Here is a 22,082-nt window from a genome sequence, read left to right as displayed (position 1 = left end):
TTCCTAATAGATGCAGTAGTGAAGTAGTGATAGCGGAAAGAAGACCTTCAAGCGGCTAGTAGGATCAGTATTTATAGTGAATGACTAATTGGGCGCTACTAGTCACAAGCGTCAATCTGTGGACTCCTGCAGTTGGGCTTCCACAGCCCGTGAGAATTCTGTGACAATGGTCCAGCATAAGTTGTGGACCGATAGTAGGCACCGCTGAGACACAATGTCAAGTCTATTCTATTTGCCAGCAAACGTTCAACCCTCTTCCGAGTCATTGAGGTCGGCGACCCCCGGCGGGCCAGGGCCTGGCTTATCCACATTCGATAATTACTAGTAGTGCGTACTCACTTCAATGAATTGCTATTGAACTCAGGTATTTAACTTCAAATTCACAACGAGGGAGTCGGAAAGAGAAATATCTCATGGGAAGCCACGCTAGATATACTGAATGACTGCATGTTCAAATTCAGCCGGCAATACCCGCTTAGTAATTTTGGCTGAGTTTCAATATAGTCATTCACTATAATTGGCGCATCCTGTTGTACACTTATCTTCTTTCGAACCCCCATATATCTATTTGCTACTAGTACTAGTACCACTACTATAAGTATACTGTGCTACGTGTTTCGTGTATGTTTTATGTAGCGATGTGTTCAACTTTTGAAGTTTAAGTATACTGTAGTGTGTTGTGAATAGGGTATAACACGAATGAACGTTACCGGTTCACCCGCGCACAGAACGTGAGGCGAACAGTACGAATGGTGATGTGGGTCTTGGATGGTTCACCCGCACGGGTACGAGGTCAGAGGGTTTGCTGAAGTCGGGTGTCTGCGAGTACTAGTTAGGTAGTGAGTTTGGCTCGGCCGAATATCATTTGCTGTTTGGGGTACTGTTTAAGGCTGTTTTCTGAACTCCCACCTGCTGTCGTTGCGGAGGTATGATCAGGTACGACCATCCCTAACAGCGTTGGTTTATGATGCTCATAAACCATATGTCAGGTTAATATTTGTCGTTATCAAGGCCTATCAAAAGTCGTTATTGACTTAGTAGTGAGTTCTTCCTGCTATTCTAGGGCTTTTTTTGTAACGATACTCCCGATACAGCTACTCCGTTCCTTAGGTGGGTTTCATTGCATTACGATATCGATGGCACCTGGATGGTCAGCCATCTTCGTTACGATATCGATGGCACTCAGCCAGCGCGCCGTTTTTTTCATTACATACTATTGAACTTTTGACATATAAAGCGGCTCATTTTCCATGACATTGGTAATTATACCTACATAGTTCAACTTATAGTATGAGTACTGATGAAAATAATCCCTCCAGTGATCCTTCACGCAAGCGTTGTGGCTCAGCCCTTCAAATGGGTCCACGTAAAAAGGTGTAGGTGGTCTTACAGATGGTAGCGAACCCCCCTGACTTTTGATGATCAGAGTTTCATCGAATCCCCTTGTTCTCCACGGTCAGCATTTTGGTCGAACAGTGTTTGCATTGTGCAACTACCCTGCTCTTCTTACATCAGGTATACTCCGACTCGAGGAATCACAGGACCCTCTCATAGAGGACTATCCCATGGAGTGAGTCCAATCACATCATCGCATATCACCATCACTTACGGTACAGCTAACATTAGTATCCGACAGGAACACAGGGTATTCATGGAGTTGCTGGATTCCTATCCTGGCCTCTTAGATCGTCTGACTAGCAGAGAGGAAGAGGACATTATCCACGTAGGAGAAATGGTAAGTTTTGAGTAATAGAAGGTCATCAACTTGCTGACCTTGTAAACAGCTAGGCAAAGGGGCGTCCGGCGTGCGAGGCGATGACACCAAAACCCTCAAATCTGCCGTGATCGAATGGCTTGTCCCCAGAGGACAAGTAGTCATACCTCCTCTTTCCCGAAACATTAAGTCTGACCGGGGATTTAACCATGAAGTTACGGGAGCGTTGCTTTGCCCTGCGGGCCTTGACTGGTCAAATGTAGAGTAAATCTTTCCATCACGCAATAACCGAAATGTCATTACGCTACCCAGAACCAAAGAGAGTCTCAAGAGCAGTGAAACCGCAGTTCGTGGTGACCAGTGGCCAATATTCTTATATGCAGGTTATGTTTATGATCCTGAAGATCCCTGGAAGGGGTTATTGAGGAGCGATATACTCATCTATGTGAGTTCAATCTATTTAACATTCTCGCTCATAGCAAAGTCTTCCTTCGTAGGGTTTCAAACATGTGTTTACGTCGCCAAGCTCAGTGGATAAGGAACCAAAGGCTACGCGCTCTGGCAACGCGTACCTCCATGGCATGAAATCTGTAACTAGAGGATCCTTGGCCTATATTTCCACGCAGGCACGTAGCCAATTTAGTACTGCATTCCTTCCCTGTTGATTGTTATTTCAGGTTCAGTTCTCGTTGAGTTCATCGTCCATATTCTCCCGTACTGACACGGTCACGGATTCGGAAATTTTCTATCATAGCATTCTGGACCTGTTAGAAGATCCTTATGAAAGTGAGGAGGTAGGCGACCTGATGATGTGGTGGACTCAGTTCGTTATGCATCTCATACACCTCAAGTCCCAGGCTAATACCTTGCACAGTCGTGTTTTTCCTAATTCTTCGTCATCGCAGCGTAGTATCAGCAAAAACAGCGCGCTCTCGAAGATTCGCGAAAAACGTGCTGCCCTTCAAGCTGTCACAAATTAATTTTTGTTGTAATATTTTTATTGTCCTGTACAGCCTGTATTAATTAATGAATGTTGTGTAAATATAATATGATGATGGCATAACAAATCCCTCTCTACATGTGCAATGTTATGTATATGTGACCGAATTATGGGCCTCTTGCCTTCGTGAGACAACTCAGTGGCTCCCTGTCAGTGATGTTAGACTCCACCATCGGAAACACTACGTGTAAGAGTAGTTATGTCTGACAATGTACTGGCATTTTGCTTTGTCGAGATGACTCATTGTAGCACTTGGACTCACTGCTAAAGATGTTAGGTCTGAGACAACAGTGTCTCCCTGTCAGTGATGTTAGACTCCACCATTGGAAACACTACATGTAAGAGTGGTTATGTCTGACAATGTATCAGCATTTTGCTTTGTTGAGATGTTAGGTCTCCCTATCAAAAACTACCTATATATTGCTAGATGTATCTTATATAGAAACAACAGTTTGCTGTTGTCTGACAACTCATTGTAGCCCCTAGACTCATTGTCGATAATGGTAGACTTTGCAATCAAAAACAATCCTGGTAAGAGGAGGTATGTCTGACAATATATCAGCCATATGATTTGACAAGATTGTTCTGTCAATTCATGGTTACACTTGGGCACATTGCCAATGATGGCAGACTTTGCAATGGGAAGCTGCCAATATATAGCTAGCCATAGTTGGTACATTTGATAATAACAGCATCACTGTGCTAGGTAGATCACAGCTTACTACCATAGGTTTGCCAATATGATGGCTTATGGGGAATCCCACCTATGTAGTCTACCCATCTACTCCTTTGTCAATTTTTCTGCAGTTTAATAAAGCTTTGCTATGTGTCATCAAATATTTAATGATGCTAGACCTCAAAATTGAAAGCTACGTATATATAGCTAGGTACAGCTGATCACACTTGGGCACATTGCCAGTGATGGCAGCCCTTGCAATTGGAAGCTGCCAATATATAGCTAGCCATAGTTGGTACATTTGATAATAACAGTATCAATGTGCTAGGTAGATCACAACTTACTACCATAGGTTTGCCAATATGATGGCCTTGGGAGAATCTGCCTATGTAGTCTACCTATTTATTCCTTTATCAAGTGGTCTGCAATTGTGATAAATATTTTTAACATTATATATCAGATAAAGTTAGGTAAAGCCTTGTTATACTCTGGTCAAATGCCTGATGAAACCACCGAGAGCTCTGATAGATCCAGCAAAGCTGTGAAACAACTCCAACTTTGGGATGAGAAAGTTGTCGATGGTTCCACGCTTGCCTCTCCAAGCACCGGCATCGAGGATGCCTTGTTTTAAGCGATGAAACTTGTCGAGGGACTGAACCATAGAAGCGATGGATGAGTCGGTGTGCACGGGGCTCTGTGCCTGATAAAAGAACTCAGTGAGGGCACGTATAGCATGAACGAAATCGGGGGTTGCATTTGTCGCGCCAGCGATAGTGGCAATCATGGTGCGTTCAATGTCGCGATGTTCCCGGCAAGTCATCTGGCTGATGTGGGAGACGCCAGAGCCAAAATGACGTGTTCCGACTCGTTTATGGTGAGCCTTGTAACGTGCATCGAGTTCCTCCTCCCCAACAACTTCCTTGCACCATTTTAGAGCATGGTCACCAAAAAACTTATGACAGGTGTGAAGGAGTTCGCCAGGCAACATATAACCAGGATCCGCAAACCTCCAATCTCTCCAAAACGGTTGATGGACGCCACTAAGCATCAACAATTTAGCTTCGACTTGGAAGCGCGGTACACTCCATGGATCAATGTGTTTGGATAGGTCGTAGATGAGCGTGAGCGTGTGTTGGCCTGTTCGAGGGGGATGGATATGAGCACTACCGAAGTCACTTTGAGTGGCCATCATGACCGGTGATGCGTTCTTCGAGACACAAGCAACAAGCTGTGCTTCAGGAAGGTCGGCTGTGTAGGCGACAAGCGGAGTAAAACAGTGCCAGATATAACCCATGGGATCTGCCATGTATTCACCAATCTTTGTGGCAACTTTGCATCTGGCGAATATCGTGTCCATACATTTGTGGAAGAGACGGGCATGGAGGAGCGTTTGATAGTCTGCGTGAGCATCGAACTTTGGAATTGGGATAAATGCGATACAACGCCATGCATGAGCGGTGGCCTTCATTCGAACTTCGGATTGAATATTGCCAATCATAAGGAATATTGGGTGCATTTCTAATCCTCCTGTCATCCTGGTTACGGGTGTTTTGTCAGATGCAAGAATGATTGGTACTATAGTGGCGCCTTCTGGAAGGTCATTCTGTTAAAGATTAGCGAGCAATTTCATTTATTCAAAGATCCATACTTGAATGGTGAAAGCCCTCTCACTAGTGAAGAATTCGCCGTATTCACGCTCTGAGCCAGTCATAACAAGGTGGGGATCGTACATCATGTGATTGGAAAATATCAGGTTTGCAAAGAGATCTTTAACGACTTCAAGACCGTCACGCCAGATGAGTTCCATTGGCCTCGCAGTTGTGTAGTCGATAAACTCGAATGTTGTTGATTGCCACTGAGGGCCACTTGGCAATACATCAATCCAGCCAAATAGTTGATCTGCGCTCTTGAAGGATGGTCGGGATCTACTAGTCTTAAACTTAGGTGAAGTTCAGGCTGTTAGCCACGGTGTGGAACTGCAAAGGCGGATGCTACTCACCCAGTCTAGTTTCAGAAACTTGTTAATGTCGGTTTTGGTCAGCCGCTGCACGATGAATTCTGCTAGCTGCCATTCAGCCTGATCGACGAATGGGTATGAGGGATTTATTGCTCTGCGGCGCTTTTGGTCAGGATCATGATCCTCCATTGTCTGCAAGATATTGTGTCCCCGACCAAAAAGGTACCCTGATTTTGAATGATACTGGCCAGTTACCTCTTCCTGGCCGCTATCGCCTCGTTGGAAAGCTAGAGGAACTGGTAAGTGGTAAGTGGGTTCGTTGCTCCAACAAGAATGCACCGGATCATTGAGATAATCCAAAACAGCGAGATTTGAGATGAATTCTAGTCTGCAATTTGGGCATCTTGCAGAGGAACTACTGATCGTGATGAAGTCAGCGTGATGAAGTCAGTCAGTCACTGCTACTATTTGATGCGGCCTAACTCACCCGTTGTGATTGTGTAGTATTTCTAGTCCAGCTGCAGTGCAGCCCGAGTCAGCCTGTTCCATCGTGCTCCTGCCAGGATTCAACGTTCAACTTTCTTCAAACTCCGACCCACTTGGTTTGTTGCCTCACTGCTTGCTAAGATAGTAGCAGATACACATCCAGCTGTACTTATGGTTCCCCCATCCCTTCATATTTCGTCATCTGTATCTACTATGTCAGGATCTAGCGGATGGACTTGTGTTGAGTCCCTCTGTAATTCCAACCCTTCCAAATCAGCGGAAGAGAAGGTCATTGCTTTGACCACAGACCTCCCACATTCAGACTCTGTCCCCTTCTCACACTCAGCAACCTCCTCCTCAAACTCAATTTGCTCTGGTCACGAGTCCCCTATTGGCAGCTCTCGGAGCTCCCGGCGGGGAGTGCGTTCTGCAAACAGAAGCCACCCTTTCACACGTCGTCCCACCCAAGTCGGGCTGCGTTTTGCCATGAAGGCAGTCCGAAGAAATCATCACTCTGACATCACTCTTAATGATGTCATTAAGGCGAGCAAGTATTGAAGCCACTGAATAACTGATTTATGGTGTATTTGACTGTTACAGGGGCGAGACCTTTTTTTGAGCGGCCTCTCATCCTTCTCAGATGATACAATCAAATTAGTAGCAAATGCTAAGCACGCTGCACGAGAAAATAGCCGTCAAAAACTCCTGCAACTCGGTTGGGAGATCGAAGAGGCGAAACTCAACAAGCTAGTCCTCATAGCATTTGAGGACAAGGAGAAGCAGCGCTTGAAAATGGCAGACTCGGATTATCACCTCTTCAAGAAGCTCCTGGTGGACCGGGATATTCCGGCCCTAGACCAGGATGTCGAATGCCTTGCGGAGTCACATGATAGCGAACTCGAAGACTTAGCTACAGCCGACGAACAGCTGTTCCAAATGTCGTCCATATCATCGCTTGCTACCAAATACGTCTCCCACAGGTTCCCCCAGAACAGTAGCGATACGGAGTACGAACCTGGTGAGGAGGAACAATATGACAAGTATAATCATAGCGACAACAGTAGCAACTCGGACAATGACGAGGCAGAAGGTAGCCACGTCTCTACCCTAAAATGAAAACAACTTACAAACTTACCCTTTCAGGTTGAACGTTGTCCACAAGGACGGAGTGCGGACAGATGGGCCGGCGGCGTCAATTACAATCCTTTTTTGACTCAATTCACTACTTTCCTGGCAGGTTCTGAGTTCCTATCACGAGACCCCTGATCATGATCTTTTTCAATTCTATACATTGTATTTTAGCGCTCTGAATAACAGAAGCTGTTACAGTAACATTTAGCCCCTATACTCATTACTTTTCTTCTTGCTTACAAACGGGCTGTCCGTATCATGCTTATCTCTTATCTTCGCCAAAGCGGGCCGTCCGCCTTATCCTTGATCCCTTATCTCTTATCATGCTTCTATCTTGATAACACATTTACAAGCTCCGCTTGAACATTCATATATAAACCTAGCTACTTACGATTGTATTCCTTACTTTAATCTACTGGGTTTTACCTGGAAACATCGTCCTTCAGTAAGGTCTCCAACCTTACTGTCTAAGAACTACTATTCTAAGGGAGTCAGCGACACTCGCCTTAGCCAGAACCTTTGATCTCTCATTCGAGAGCAGACTCACGTCTATCTGGCATCTTGCCGATTGTCTACTCAGACAGAGATAGCTCGACTCATCCCAGTCGTAACAAAAGATTAAAGTCTTATAACCTGAACCGTTGCCATCAGCAACGAAACCGACACCACGACTTCATTAACTCCTTTAATCGGAGCTTTGAACCTAGGAGCCTTACCAAATATCCCTCCTCTGAACACCATGACGACCAAAGCCAAAGATATAGAACTTAAGATCGGCTCCCCCCCCGAATTCGATGGAGACCGCGAGGAATCTAAAAGATTCATGATGAAATGTCACGCGTACCTTGATATCAATGATCAAGTATACAACGAAGACAAAAAGAAGATCATCCTAGTATTGTCTTACATGACAAAAGGAAACACAGCGATATGGGCAGAAGACTTCATGGAAGCAGCCCTAGACCCCAAGAGGAAAGACACCTCTGGTCAGATGATCGGCTACGGAACCTGGGCCACTTTCAAAAAGGACTTCGACGAAGCCTTTAAACCCATGGATCCTGCCGGAACCGCTATGATGAAAATCCGAGAGTTAGAGATGAAAGGAGATCTCCACACCTACATCTCCAACTACAAACTCCTCGCACATAGGGCGGGAATGACCGAACAAGCCCCCCTTATCGAATTCTTCAGACAAGGTTTAGATTACGGGCTTCAAGAAAGCATGCACCGTACTGGTGAATGCCTCGACGACTTTGACACCGTAGTCAATACCTGCATCAACCTCGATAACGCTTTCCAAAGGATGAAGGCTATCAGAAGAAAAGAGAGGCCCCACCAGCAGAAAAAGAAGAACTTCGGGAACAAGCATTATGTTCCCAGAAGAAGCGACGATATGGAAGTCGATCGCATAAGCCGTCTATCCGACGCAGAATTAAAGAAACATCTTAAAGAAGGAAGATGCTTCAAATGTCACCAGGTAGGACATCGCGCCAACGACGCCTCGTTCCACCCTAGAGAAAGGGACCAGATCCGAAGAAAACAAGAAGAAGAAAGCAGCAGCGACGACGAAGTCGAAAGTCGCGCTTCCTCTTCTAGAGCTCCTATTAGGAGAAAGAAGGAGAAGAACGAAGAGGAAACCCCGAAAAGAAAAACACCAATCCGAAGGAAGACTATGAAAGAAAAGGCGAAGGAAGACGAAGAAGAAGATAGCGACTTCACTGAAGTAGAACGTCGCTTCGTGGAAATGGATTTTTAGAAAGGAGAACTGCCTCGACGTCAGTAACTCCTATCCCTGTACGACTAATATGTTCTATCGGAACCAGAAATGAATTGAGAATTCCTGCATCCATTTTTTCCGATAAACGCGTACAAACCGTCGAAACATCCATGATCATCGACTCCGGAGCATCCAGAACTTTTATAAGCGACGCCTTTTGTAAAAGGCATAAAATCAGGACCCATAAACTTTCTCGCCCCTTTCCCGTCATCACTGTGGACGGATCAGACGCCCAGGGAGGACTCATCTCCCGTTATTGCGTACTCACGGTCAAAATTGACCAGCGAACCATGATTGGAAAGTTTAACGTGGCAAAACTAGCCAAACAAGACAAAATCCTCCTAGGATTCCCTTGGCTCTCCGCACTAAAACCTCAGATCGATTGGGAAGCCAAAACTGTATCACTCCCACCGACCAAAAGATCATTGGCTATAGAAAAGAATATCGATAAAAAACGACGAAGAAGATCCCTCCCACCTCTCTTCAAACAGGAGAGGAACGTCGAAAAGGAAGCCTCTCGAATTTGGGTAAATTCTAAACTACGGAAGCCAGTACAGGTGAAGGTGGCAACTAATGAAACCCCCTCCCCCTATACTGCTTCCGTAGAAGAAGAAACGATGGATGAAGAAACTCCTAACTACGACACCAAGGACGACGTCTGGTCAGAAAATTTTAGACCCCCAGTCCACGATCCTTTGGCCTATCAACTAGCCAACGATGAAGTACTCGTTGAATACGCCACTGACGGAACAACTGTGCGCATCATCGAAGATCTATCTTTCGATACCCCCCTAGTTCGAGATGGAACATCGAAAAGAGAACAAAACTTCGGAAAGACAAGCAATAAGGCCCAGGAATTCGCAGTCGCAGGAGAAATAGAAAAACAGAAGAAAACCTTTGAAGAACTCGTTCCCCCCTTCCTACACCAGTACCAAGATGTTTTCGCCAAAGACGGCCTCAACAAACTTCCGCCCGAGAGACCTGGGGTAGATCATCGTATCGACCTAAAACCAGGATTCATACCCAAAACTTCAAAGATTTATCCGCTATCAGGAAAAGAACGAGAAGCGGTCAAAACGTTTATCGAAGAAAACACCAGGAAAGGCTTCATTGTCCCATCCAAATCCCCTCAAGCTAGCGGATTCTTTTTCGTAGGAAAGAAAAGCGGAGAATTACGTCCCTGTCAAGATTACCGGTATCTTAACGACTGGACCATATGAAACCAATACCCTCTTCCCTTGCCAAAATCCCTCATCGAACGACTCTATGACGCCAAGTACTTCACAAAGATCGATATAAGATCTGGGTACAATAACGTTAGAATTCACCCCGAAGATCGTTGGAAAGCAGCGTTCACCACACAAGAAGGGCTATTCGAGCCAACGGTCATGTTCTTTGGACTAACGAACTCTCCCGCAACATTCCAAGCGTTTATGGCAAACCTCTGTCAACAACAGATAAACGAAGGGTGGTTGTTTATCTATATGGACGATCTCTTGATCTTCTCAAAAGATCTGCAACAACATCGATTACGGACAATTGAGATCCTCAATATCCTCCGGAAGGAGAAGTTGTTTGTCAAACCTGAAAAGTGCACTTTTGACGCTCAAGAAGTAGAGTATCTCGGAATGATAATCCGACCCGGAGAAGTGGGGATGGAACCCGCCAAAGTAGATGGAATTAAGCATTGGCCGACCCCGGAAAACCTGAAGGACACACGATCGTTCTTAGGGTTTTGCAATTAAAAGTGCACTTTTGACGCTCAAGAAGTAGAGTATCTCGGAATGATAATCCGACCCGGAGAAGTGGGGATGGAACCCGCCAAAGTAGATGGAATTAAGCATTGGCCGACCCCGGAAAACCTGAAGGACACACGATCGTTCTTAGGGTTTTGCAATTTCTACCGAGCGTTCATCGCTCACTACTCTGACATCGCCCGACCCCTTATTGACCTTACCAAGAAAGACCATCCCTTCTTATGGACAGACAACTGCCAAAATGCCTTCAACCGCCTCAAAAACGCCTTTTTATCACAGCCAGTACTACGAAACCCTGACCCAACCCGACAATTCGCAATTGCCACCGACGCATCGCTTGCGGCAACCGGAGCGGTGTTGCTACAGACTGATGAAAATGGGATGTACCACCCATGCGGTTATCTCTCTCAATCATTTAACTCTGCGGAACGCAACTACGAGATCTTTGATAGGGAATTATTGGCAGTCGTCAGAGCACTCTCCGAATGGCGCCACTACCTGGAGGGCAGCCCCCACACTGTGATAGTATTCACCGATCACATGAATCTCCTCTACTTCCGCTCCGCTCAGAAGCTAACAAGACGACAAGCGCGATGGCAGCTCATCTTGTCCAATTTTCAGTTGGAATTACACCACGTTGCAGGAACCAAGTTAGCTGCTCCTGATGCACTTTCACAACGCCCGGATCATTCTCTTGGAAGAGATGACAACGAGAATCGCATTCTCCTCCCCGATACCATGTTTGTACGACTAATCGACAATAACCTATTGGAAAGTATTGCACGAAACTCTGCCGAAGACCCTGTATACCAGACAGCCCTGGAAGCACTGGACGGAGTGTGCCTTCCTCCCATGAAATCCGCCCTTTCTGACTGGACATGCACCAATGGCGTCCTATTTTATAAAAATAGAGCTTATGTGCCAGCGGCCCAACGGCACGATGTGTTATTCAAACACCATGATCACCCCACGGCTGGACACCCTGGCCGGTTCAAGACTGAAGAACTGGTGAAAAGAGACTTTTGGTGGCCCGCCATGGGTGCTTACATTCGCAAATACGTCGATGGTTGCGCCCTATGTCAGCAAATGAAGGCCGACACGCACCCTACTACCCCGCCCTTGCGGCCGATTCCCTCCTCCGCTACTCGCCCCTTCTCCCAAGTGTCTGTTGACCTTATCACTGACCTGCCTGTGTCGAATGGTTTTGACTCTATCATGATCGTGGTAGACCATGGGCTTACGAAGGGGGTAATTATTTCACCATGCAACAAGAACATCACTTCAGAAGGAGTGGCTAAACTATTCCTCAAAAACGTATTCAAAAGATTCGGTCTCCACGAGAAAGTGATCTCTGATAGAGGACCACAATTCATTTCAAAATTCTCTCGAGAACTCGCCCGACTTCTCGGATATCAGATCGCTGCATCAACTGCCTACCACCCCCAAACGGACGGACAGACAGAACGCCTCAACCAAGAACTTGAAACCTATCTTCGAATCTATTGCAGAAGTAACCCGTTAGAATGGGCCAATCATCTTCCTATCGCTGAGTTCGTCCACAATCATCGAAAGCACGACACCAGGAACACGTCTCCATTCTTCCTCATGATGGGCTATGAGCCACGAGGAATCCCCCATATCCTACCCGTATCAGACACACCAGCAGCAGAAGAAAGACTCAGGAACTTACAGAAGATACGCGAAGAAGCACTCGCCTGCCATAACATTGCTATGCAGCGAATGGCAGAAAGATCTCGCCATGGAAAATATCGACCATGGAAGATAGGAGATAAGGTATGGCTTACGGCCACCAATCTCCTAACATCTTTACCATCTAGGAAACTTGCGCCTAAGCGATACGGTCCATTCGTTATCACCGCAGTCTTATCTCCCATCACGTTCACTCTGAAACTCCCAGATCAATGGAAGGTCCACCCCACGTTCCATGCTTCTGAACTATCCTCCTATCGCGAAACAGAGATACACGGACCGAACTACCCCGAACCTCCACCTGACGTTATCAACGGTGAAGAAGAATACGAAGTAGAAGCTATTCTTAGCCATAAAGGCACGGGTAAACGAAGACGCTATCTCGTATCTTGGATCGGCTACTCTTCTGGAAGCAACGAATGGATACCCGAGGAGAACTTGCGGAGTTCGAAAGAGCTTTTAACAATGTATAAAAAGAGGCACAAGTTGAACTGAACGAACCATTCCCCTCAAACAAACCATCTCAGATAACATGACTCCCCCATTGACACCCTCCTCTACTGGATCATCTTCGTCAGACCAGACCACTCTCTTGGAAACTCCACGTATAAGAAAAAACATCCTTGACCTAGACGACGACGCCATCGTCGAAACAACCCTTCTGTCCCTTCCCCACGCAATTGAACTAGAAAAACAGCTCGCCAAAGAACCCGCACATATCGCCGCCCCCATAATTTCCCAGATCCACGTCATACGCGCCACCTCCGCTCTTGAACTTAGGTTCAAAGAAATCGAAAACGATGCCCTCAGACTCGCTTGCCAACACCTCCAGAGACAGATACGCAGCCTTGAGATTCAGCTGCTTCCTTCTGCTTTTAGCACTGTCTGCAAGTCAGTTATACAGGCTGTTGAAGAATGAAACAAAACCGAAATCGGTCGCCCGCCAAGCCCTGCTACTAGCACTCCCCCCAGCAGCATACCTGTTGCAAATACGCCTAGAGAAGAAACTCAGCCTGCTGCTCAGCCAGCACCAGCTGAAGAACCATTACCTATCCCTGAACCCACCGTCGTCTTTCAACGAAAGACCCGCAGAGGAGCCACCGTGCACGGAGTGTCGAAGACTAAAGCTTCTAAGGGAAAGAAGCGTGAAGTCATTGACCTCACCGAAACCCCCGACGTCATCACAGTAAAACAACCCCAGTTCCCCGCAGACAATTTCGTCTGTCGCGTATGCAAGAAACTCGGGCATCGCCACAAGAACTGCCCAGAATACCACTGCCGCGTGTGCCAAGGCCAGAAGCCTGGCCATCTATCTATTTACTGCCCCTACGCCGCCGAGAAAGTACTATTCCCATTGGTTTACACCGATGAAGGCTTCTACGAAGCATTGTCAGCATGGGAAGGCAGGAAAGACGAAGAACTCCAGGAGGAGATAGACCGGGCAAATAGGGAGTACGCCACCAAGTATAATGAACCGGAGTTCTGCAACGCCGACGCTGATCCCATGTACTACGACTACATGGACGAGTATACCAACACCGAAGAATATTGAAGCCGGAGACTTCAACCATAACACGGGGGTAATGTTACAGTAACATTTAGCCCCTATACTCATTACTTTTCTTCTTGCTTACAAACGGGCTGTCCGTATCATGCTTATCTCTTATCTTCGCCAAAGCGGGCCGTCCGCCTTATCCTTGATCCCTTATCTCTTATCATGCTTCTATCTTGATAACACATTTACAAGCTCCGCTTGAACATTCATATATAAACCTAGCTACTTACGATTGTATTCCTTACTTTAATCTACTGGGTTTTACCTGGAAACATCGTCCTTCAGTAAGGTCTCCAACCTTACTGTCTAAGAACCACTATTCTAAGGGAGTCAGCGACACTCGCCTTAGCCAGAACCTTTGATCTCTCATTCGAGAGCAGACTCACGTCTATCTGGCATCTTGCCGATTGTCTACTCAGACAGAGATAGCTCGACTCATCCCAGTCGTAACAGAAGCTTTCGTTTGATTGGCGATCGATGAGTACGTTCGCATTGGGTAAGATCAGATAACTAACATGGATTCACACCACGAGCATCGATGAGCAATCCTCCAGCCAATTCCACTACCAGCAGGCGAAAGCCCAACCCCGCAAGAGTACGTATGATCTAAATTCTGTTCGCTCTTCTTTCCTGACTGCTGTGTAGAAAGGTTTCCGGCCTGGAGTCAATTCAGAACTCAACCCCAGTGGGCAGCCGGTCATCACTCAACTCAACCTACTCGGTGATTGCGTACAAACACCTGAACAATACCAGGTTCAGATGAATCCCTCCATGCAGCATCCCACGCATTCCCATCAAGCGTCAACGGCACCTCAGCCCCAACAGTATCAACTACCGGTACCACAATATCTGCCGCCCCCGCCCCATCAGCACCAACCCCAGCACCAACCTCCCCAGCAGTATGAGCCGCAGCAGCAGCCCCAGCACCAACCTCTCCAGCAGTATGAGCTGCTGCCGCAGCCCCAGTACCAACCTCTCCAGCAGTATGAGCCACCGCCGCAGCCCCAGTACCAACCTCCCCAGCAGTATGAGCCGCCGCCGCAGCCCCAGTACCAACCTCCCCAGCAGTATCAAGCTCACCAGCGGTATGAGCCCCAGCAGCATCAACACCACGAATGGAACACGGGTACAGCGCAGTCGCAGGCATATGCAGGCGCATTCGCACTTCTCCAGGGTGAAGAATCAAGGCTGCCGTCACAACCAGATCTCGGGAGTGGGTCTATGGCCCCATGGGGGGTTTCGCGACTCATTGCCCTTGCACCCTACCATGTGGGAGAGAACGTCCGTGGGGAGCAAACCCAAGGTGTTATTCGTGTAAGTGATCATTCCTCCGAGCTTGAATACTAACTTAGTGACTATACAGCGCACAAAACACGTTTCGGGCAGCGGGAGACGACGACAAAAGACGAACCTACCTCCCACACCCATGATACCAGTAGCCAATGCGCCCGAGGAGCCTGCAGCACCTATTTCAACGCGCATCGCGCTCGATTCAAAAGAGGTGCGACAGTATAAGGAGCTCGCTAAAGAGAAACTTCGGGGCTTGATCATTACGGTGGCTGCTAATACTGACGGTGCTCCGAATGATGCAATGCGCAACACGATGATTGAAACCGCGCTGCGAAACGCACGAATCGAGCTCTACGGTCAAGGTATGTTTTATTTGTTTCGAAATCATCTACTACTGATAAGTTACTAGTGGATATCGAGAACATCAAAGGTATACATAACTACATGGTGGCTTCGTTAGCGGACATGCGACGCGCTCTCAAAGTACATGCGCTCAATACCGTTCTGCTAGGCTACAGCCTCCGCCTACCTTTATTTTCCCTGCTCGACAAGGCGGCGCACAAACGGGACACAATCCAAACACTGCTAGACGGAGGGAGGTACCTACATTTGTATGAGCAGGTACCCGTTTTTTTATCATCAGCGGGACTGTTTCTCACTCACACCTGCAGACTGTCGACGACGTGGATATCGAACAGCTACTCGAAAACGAGGTCCTCGTCAACATGGTTATCGACGTGTTGATCAGAGGTTGGGACGCCAACTTGGAAGGCCCAATGGACCGAGTGTTCGCATCCTGCGGCGCTGCGATCTATTGTGTGCTATATGCACATCGCACAGGCCGATTCACTGACGTGTCAGTGAATTCGGCCACGTTCGACGATGCATACCAAGATATCATGGCGATCGTTCGAACTATTCGTGCTTCGGATGTCTTGAGTGCGAGGTTTGATGGGGTACAGCAACAGGTTGGCCTCCGAGTGGCCAACCATTAGCTCAGTAGTACGACGCGCTGATAATAATAATCTTTCACATCTAATCACATCGAATTCCGTAAAGTTTACGACGTAAATTCGACGTCCGAGTCCTCCACCAATCGCCTGAGTTTGCTACTGAAGTCGTAAGTGTTCGTAAGTGTTCGTAACGCGCGTAGGTTAAGCGTTCATTTCAGTTGTTTTGCAGATGAAGTACGAGATTCGGAGGTACAATCACTTGTTAACATGGGACAATGCGAAGAAAGGAACGGTACAAGCTTGAGCCCCAGTAAGAACTGGTTATGACGGGAGAGGACTGTATGTGTTGAGACATGAATTACTGTATTAGTACTGTGTCAGGGTGTGCTCCTTTCTGATCTTTTCGTCATTTGTTACCTTTGCAAAGTTTGCATTGCATAACATCTTTGCATCAAGCTATGTAATAGCACAAACTCCATATCGCAAAGCGCAAACTGTACATTGCAAACACAAACTTTGCATCACTGAGCGCAACCTTTGTTTCACGAAGTCTGTCCATTATGTCATTGCAACTTGTGCAAGCTACGTCGTAAGCTCGTGCGGCACCCCAAAGCAACATAAATTGTTGGGGCCAAATTTCTGTTGTCCCACCCTTCTTTCTCCCCACCATATTCCCACCTCCGAGTCAAAGGTCTCGCCATTCTCCTCCATTGGTTCTGCCCTGTGAGTGTCTCATATGTCGCTTATCCGACGGTATGAATGCACTGACCACACGAGTTTAGAACAGTGGGATGATTATCATATTTAGTCTGTATCACAGGGATCCTATTGTATTGAGACAGTGTGGCTGCGGTATGTCATAATATCATTTTCACACGCATATATTCATGTCTGTTACAGAATTTTGTTTGTTGACGTTGTTTTAACTGTTCGCTTGCGACAGGTTGCCAATAATTCTTGGATGTTCTGGACCTCGGGGGCCAAGCAGTTTGCAACCGCCAACTCTACTAGGGAATCTTGCTGTAGACCCGCAAGGTAAGCCATTGTGTCATCATTATATACATACTACTTATTCACAACGTCCCCCCACTCCTCTAGGTCACATGTTCCAGATTCGGTCGCACACTTTCAAGTTTTGATACCTCTATTCACGGACTCTCCAATACACTTTCGCTACCGTGCATCTACTGTCGACATGTTTTCGTAGCTGTTTGTTATTCCAGTGCTCCCAGTGTATAATATGATCACATCCAATGCTACCTTAGTTGAACAAGCTCAATGCTGTACTAGAATGTGCTCAAATAGTCTTATATACGATTTTATTGTGCATCACACGTGTTTCACTCGCATCTCAAAATATGCACAGGTAGCATTGGATGTGATCATATTATACACTGGGAGCACTGGAATAACAAACAGCTACGACAACATGTCGACAGTAGATGCACGGTAGCGAAAGTGTATTGGAGAGTCCGTGAATAGAGGTATCAAAACTTGAAAGTGTGCGACCGAATCTGGAACATGTGACCTAGAGGAGTGGGGGGACGTTGTGAATAAGTAGTATGTATATAATGATGACACAATGGCTTACCTTGCGGGTCTACAGCAAGATTCCCTAGTAGAGTTGGCGGTTGCAAACTGCTTGGCCCCCGAGGTCCAGAACATCCAAGAATTATTGGCAACCTGTCGCAAGCGAACAGTTAAAACAACGTCAACAAACAAAATTCTGTAACAGACATGAATATATGCGTGTGAAAATGATATTATGACATACCGCAGCCACACTGTCTCAATACAATAGGATCCCTGTGATACAGACTAAATATGATAATCATCCCACTGTTCTAAACTCGTGTGGTCAGTGCATTCATACCGTCAGATAAGTGACATATGAGACACTCACAGGGCAGAACCAATGGAGGAGAATGGCGAGACCTTTGACTCGGAGGTGGGAATATGGTGGGGAGAAAGAAGGGTGGGACAACAGAAATTTGGCCCCAACAATTTATGTTGCTTTGGGGTGCCGCACGAGCTTACGACGTAGCTTGCACAAGTTGCAATGACATAATGGACGGACTTCGTGAAACAAAGGTTGCGCTCAGTGATGCAAAGTTTGTGTTTGCGATGTGCAGTTTGCGCTTTGCGATATGGAGTTTGTGCTATTACATAGCTTGATGCGAAGATGTTATGCAATGCGAACTTTGCAAAGGTAACAAATGACGAAAAGATCAGAAAGGAGCACACCCTGACACAGTACTAATACAGTAATTCATGTCTCAACACATACAGTCCTCTCCCGTCATAACCAGTTCTTACTGGGCTTGAGCTCAGTGAGTGTGGACGTGGACGCGATAGATTCCACTTTGGCAGAAGCAGTGTTGGCACCAAATGTGAACACATTTTGTAACACGAATATCACTGATTTCTGGCCATGCTGTGGCGATGAATCAGTATCTGATTGATCTGAGACGTCCCCTGCGCAGTGCGATGACGATCACATGGAATTGGAAACAAAAATAGTTCAATTGCGGTTGGCTCCCATGCAGGACAGTCCTTAAGAGGAAGTGAGTTCCTCACGTCAGCTGTATAACTATCAGCGTCCAAGCTTGCATCCCCATATCATCACATATCCGCCACCCTCAACCCAATGTTGGTCCCCAGCGCAGCCAACAGCACAAAGCAAAGAATAGTCGGTCCGTACTTGTCATAATAAAGCCCTTCCGCCGATCGGGCACGCAGACGAAGCGCTCGGTACACGAAGATGATCGCCGAATAGGCGATCGCGAGCAGCGCAGCCAGAGTGAACAGCGCAGCACTAATCAGGCCCCGTGGATCATCTGCAGGTACGAAGTTCAATAACGTCGTAGCGATAGTGCCGATCAGCACCGCAAAGCTCAACCATTTCTGCAACGATAAACATCAGCAGACGAACTCGTTCATCTAATGCAAAACAGTCGTACCAAGAACGTGCGCTCGTTTGCGAAATACACCTTGGGCTCGATACGAACAGGCACTGCAATTCGCTTGCCAGATGGCGCACACCAGTCTCTCACTAATAAACGGTCCTCCTCTCGCAGATTTTCCTCGTCCAGGCCTGCAGCCTCCTGCACCTCACCATCCTGTACACGCGGCGGCACATTCTTATTCGCCTGTAGACGCTCGCGCAGACGCTCATCGAACGCAGAAGACGGCGCAAGTGGGTCAATCGACACATTCCTCTCCGCCCTCGGAGGCTGTGGCAGCTTCAACAATGGCGTGCGTTCATCGTATACCACTTCAGGAGTGCTGCTGCTTCCCCTGGACTGAGATGCAGGTTCGCGTTCCTTGAGCGACTTTTCACGAAATGCGATAGCAGCCGCAACGTCCTCATGCGGCAGCCCTGTGCGCCGAAACTCGTCTCTAGCAGGCGCCAAGTCCATCTCTTCATCTTCTTCCCCTTCAGAGACAGGCTCAACATAGGAGTGTACCGGCAAAACGGGCGAGATGGGCGAGAGAATACCGGACTGAAAATCAGGAGTACTCTTTGTCGGACGCTCGACTGTGAGGTATCCAGTATTGGGCTTAAGGATATCCGTGTCCACTGTGAATGGTGTGAGGCGAGAAAACAAGATGGAAGCAGGCCCTTCAGCTTACTTTGAGGCAGCCAGAACGGCACGAGATCTACGCGATTAGGCAGTAGGGTAGCGCAGCCATGGATGAATTTGCTAGCGGCAGTCCGTGAGTGACATAGAACTACTTTTTTTGTGGGTGAGAATCATACCTGAACTTGGGAACAGCTTCGACAAGATATGACTGGACCAGATCCGTCACCCACTTGGGAGGCTCTTGTCCAAACTGAGTCTGAAGTTTGACTTCTAAAACCCCATACCTTGACGAACGTGAACATGACGAACGTGAGCATGTTACGAAACGGCTCAATAAGGGAAACGCACTTGAAAAGCTCTTTATCCGCCGCTAACACCTGATCAAAAGGATGGTCGATCCCAATGTCGGTTCGCCGCCAGTTATCGCCAGTACGCGTTTGTCCGTCCCAGTTGTCTTCGCGGACCATGGTGAGTTCCGTATCAAGTGATATCCGTACACGAGGATCTCCTGGGAGCTGGAACGCGGTTCGGTTGTAAAACGTCCTCATGACTAGTATATTTGTCAGTAAAGAAGTCAGACATCGAACGTGCGTACATACCCGGGTGGAGCTGCTTCGTAAGAATACGATACTGGACTTCGCTTGCAAGCTGAATCATGGAATCGACTTCGGCTTGTGTCTTCTTGCCCTTCTCAACTAGAGCCTGGAGCTCCGCGTCCATGGTATATTCTCCACGCAGAAAAGCGTTCACGAGATTTTCTTTGATCGGGAAACGCGCCTTGACGGACTTTTCGCCTGTCCAGTCCTCTCTGTGTGTCTTACGCTCCACGAAAATCTGAGGGATGAGGTTCAGTGGGCTCCACAAATAAAGTCAAGCACACTGACGGTTTTCACGTCTGTGTCGCCGTACCACCGGAGACGGATAGCTTCGGCACCCTCTGTCTTCTCCAGTCGACCGAGGTAAAGTTCAAGATCTTCATTGTCGAAGTATATTGAGGTGATAGCTCCAAAAAGCGTCGACAATACATCCTCTGATGATTCAGAATCAAAAACGTACCAGCGTCCTTCTGTTCGAATTCCTTTTCGGCATTGAAGACTATAAAGAGAGATAAATCGAAGAAAGTACCAAAATGCACTTTCACTAACCGAGAACGGGTAGATGTCGTAAAATGGCCAGTTTCAGTGGAACCAGGTTATCTGGATGCACCTAAAATTGACTAGTTAGTAAACATAAACCTGAGAAGAAACATATTTATTACCCAATACTTTGTCGTCTGACGTACAAAGGCACTTTGGTTCCCGCCTGCGCTTGAATCGCCCTGTACAGGATGTCCTCGAGTGCGGACCAGGTCGTAGAGCTTGGATAACTTGACGATCAAGATGTCCCAATTGTATTTATAGAAGGGCCTTTCCTCAAGATAGTGTTGAATAAACGTAGGTTTCAGCGGAAAATTTGTTATTTTCTGACGGTGATAAATCAAGGATGACACATCAGGAAATTGAGAAAACGCACATCGTGTTTCTATGGAGATGACTGGTGAATTGGTATAAGGCGAGAGGCATGAATGGACGTACCTTTAAAATTTTAAGAAAACCAGTGATATTCAACTTAGTGTACAACGCCAAGTCGTGAACGTCTGCTACGAGGGTAGCGACTTCTTCTTGAAGGCCGTGAAAGAGGTCTTCGAGTGAGGCATCAGATTGGTTATCGTCCATATCATCATCGTCATCGGAGCCCTCGTCGGGTCCATAGTCGGAAGGGCGTGCTTGATGAGATTCTGGGTCAGAGGAATGGGCGGGGAGTGCCTCGGAAGAAGATTGAGATTCTTGAGCGACGAGTTTTTGAACGTCCTTTTCAGCATCCCGTATACGGCGAGATAGCTCAGCGGTCTGGACAGCATCAGCTCAAGTAGAGGAATGAACTGAGCTTTGATTATTTACCTTTTGCTTTTGAAAATCATAAACTTTATCGAGCTCCTGTTTCAGCATGGCGGTGAAATCACGTTCATCTTTGTCGTCCCAGGTGTGAGAGGTGGTGCGAGACTACCCAGAAAGAGCGGATGAGTATGGGTCGAGCGGTTTAAAGAAGGATTTACCTTGAGTTCACGTTTCAACAAATTGTAGTCGATGTAGAAGGGTCTCCATTCATCATAAAGGTTAGTCTGTCAGAACAAGATCGTCTAGTTCGCTTCACCTAATTTACCATACGCAAAAATGACGCACCGTGATCTTCCTTCCAAACTTCATGATGCGCCTATCAACGACTAGCTAGGAATAAGTGGAAATCGTTTAGAAAAGAGCGTTCTGCAAGTCTGCGGCGGTAGCTCACCAACGCGAAACAAGGAGAAGAAGATTGGGCGTTAACGCGTTAATTTAATAATTAAGGAGAAGTGGAACATGCTGAGTCTTAGTCAGCGTCATAATCCACTTCTCGGTCCGACTCGGGAGAACGAGTCTCGAATCCCACGTAGATGACACGCCGGACATAACGTT

At 47.0% G+C, this 22,082-nt stretch overlaps 5 protein-coding genes across 5 annotated transcripts; 2 read left to right on the top strand and 3 right to left on the bottom strand.

Moving 5' to 3' along the window:
• Window positions 1-1,418: 1,418 nt before the first annotated feature.
• On the top strand, window positions 1,419-2,694 carry HD556DRAFT_1434526 (uncharacterized protein; the record flags this gene model as incomplete). The annotated part of the gene is made up of 7 exons (XM_041305337.1): window positions 1,419-1,570; window positions 1,627-1,735; window positions 1,785-1,978; window positions 2,027-2,159; window positions 2,212-2,340; window positions 2,392-2,537; window positions 2,589-2,694. 7 exons carry the CDS (start codon window positions 1,419-1,421, stop codon window positions 2,692-2,694), a joined length of 969 nt encoding a protein of 322 aa, XP_041154453.1.
• A 1,177-nt stretch (window positions 2,695-3,871) lies between these two features.
• HD556DRAFT_1434525 (uncharacterized protein) lies at window positions 3,872-5,197 on the bottom strand (the record flags this gene model as incomplete). The annotated part of the gene is made up of 2 exons (XM_041305336.1): window positions 3,872-4,993; window positions 5,039-5,197. The coding sequence occupies 2 exons, from the start codon at window positions 5,195-5,197 to the stop codon at window positions 3,872-3,874; spliced, it is 1,281 nt and encodes a 426-aa protein (XP_041154452.1).
• A 198-nt stretch (window positions 5,198-5,395) lies between these two features.
• HD556DRAFT_1210326 (uncharacterized protein) lies at window positions 5,396-5,593 on the bottom strand (the record flags this gene model as incomplete). The annotated part of the gene is made up of 1 exon (XM_041296551.1): window positions 5,396-5,593. A coding segment is annotated over one exon (198 nt), but the record flags the coding sequence as incomplete, so codon positions are not given.
• A 453-nt stretch (window positions 5,594-6,046) lies between these two features.
• Window positions 6,047-6,949, top strand: HD556DRAFT_1449130 (uncharacterized protein; the record flags this gene model as incomplete). Its single annotated transcript, XM_041307552.1, has 2 exons — window positions 6,047-6,367; window positions 6,434-6,949. 2 exons carry the CDS (start codon window positions 6,047-6,049, stop codon window positions 6,947-6,949), a joined length of 837 nt encoding a protein of 278 aa, XP_041154450.1.
• An 11,480-nt stretch (window positions 6,950-18,429) lies between these two features.
• HD556DRAFT_1411197 (SPX-domain-containing protein) lies at window positions 18,430-22,074 on the bottom strand. Its single transcript, XM_041304172.1, has 16 exons — window positions 21,919-22,074; window positions 21,813-21,857; window positions 21,686-21,751; window positions 21,531-21,632; window positions 21,165-21,479; window positions 21,103-21,111; window positions 20,849-21,052; window positions 20,736-20,796; window positions 20,647-20,685; window positions 20,475-20,593; window positions 20,190-20,424; window positions 19,939-20,140; window positions 19,767-19,874; window positions 19,640-19,710; window positions 18,967-19,586; window positions 18,430-18,910 (listed from the first exon to the last, which is right to left on the bottom strand). The coding sequence occupies exons 2-16, from the start codon at window positions 21,834-21,836 to the stop codon at window positions 18,629-18,631; spliced, it is 2,457 nt and encodes an 818-aa protein (XP_041154449.1). The 5' UTR covers window positions 21,837-21,857; window positions 21,919-22,074; the 3' UTR covers window positions 18,430-18,628.
• Window positions 22,075-22,082: the final 8 nt, after the last annotated feature.

This window comes from Suillus plorans (genome assembly GCF_016647745.1).
Source record: "Suillus plorans strain S12 chromosome Unknown HD556scaffold_84, whole genome shotgun sequence".
Classification (NCBI taxonomy): Eukaryota; Fungi; Basidiomycota; class Agaricomycetes; order Boletales; family Suillaceae; genus Suillus; species Suillus plorans.
Note: the sequence above shows the minus strand (reverse complement) of the source record. Positions and strands in the feature narration are given on the sequence as shown.

Coding starts and splice junctions, on each gene's coding strand:
- HD556DRAFT_1411197 (XM_041304172.1), bottom strand. CDS start 21,836: ATGAAGTTTGGAAGGAAGATCACG. Junction 20,425..20,474: donor GCGACACAGACGTGAAAACC/GTCAGTGTGCTT, acceptor CTCATCCCTCAG/ATTTTCGTGGAGCGTAAGAC. Junction 19,875..19,938: donor GCGGATAAAGAGCTTTTCAA/GTGCGTTTCCCT, acceptor ACGTTCGTCAAG/GTATGGGGTTTTAGAAGTCA.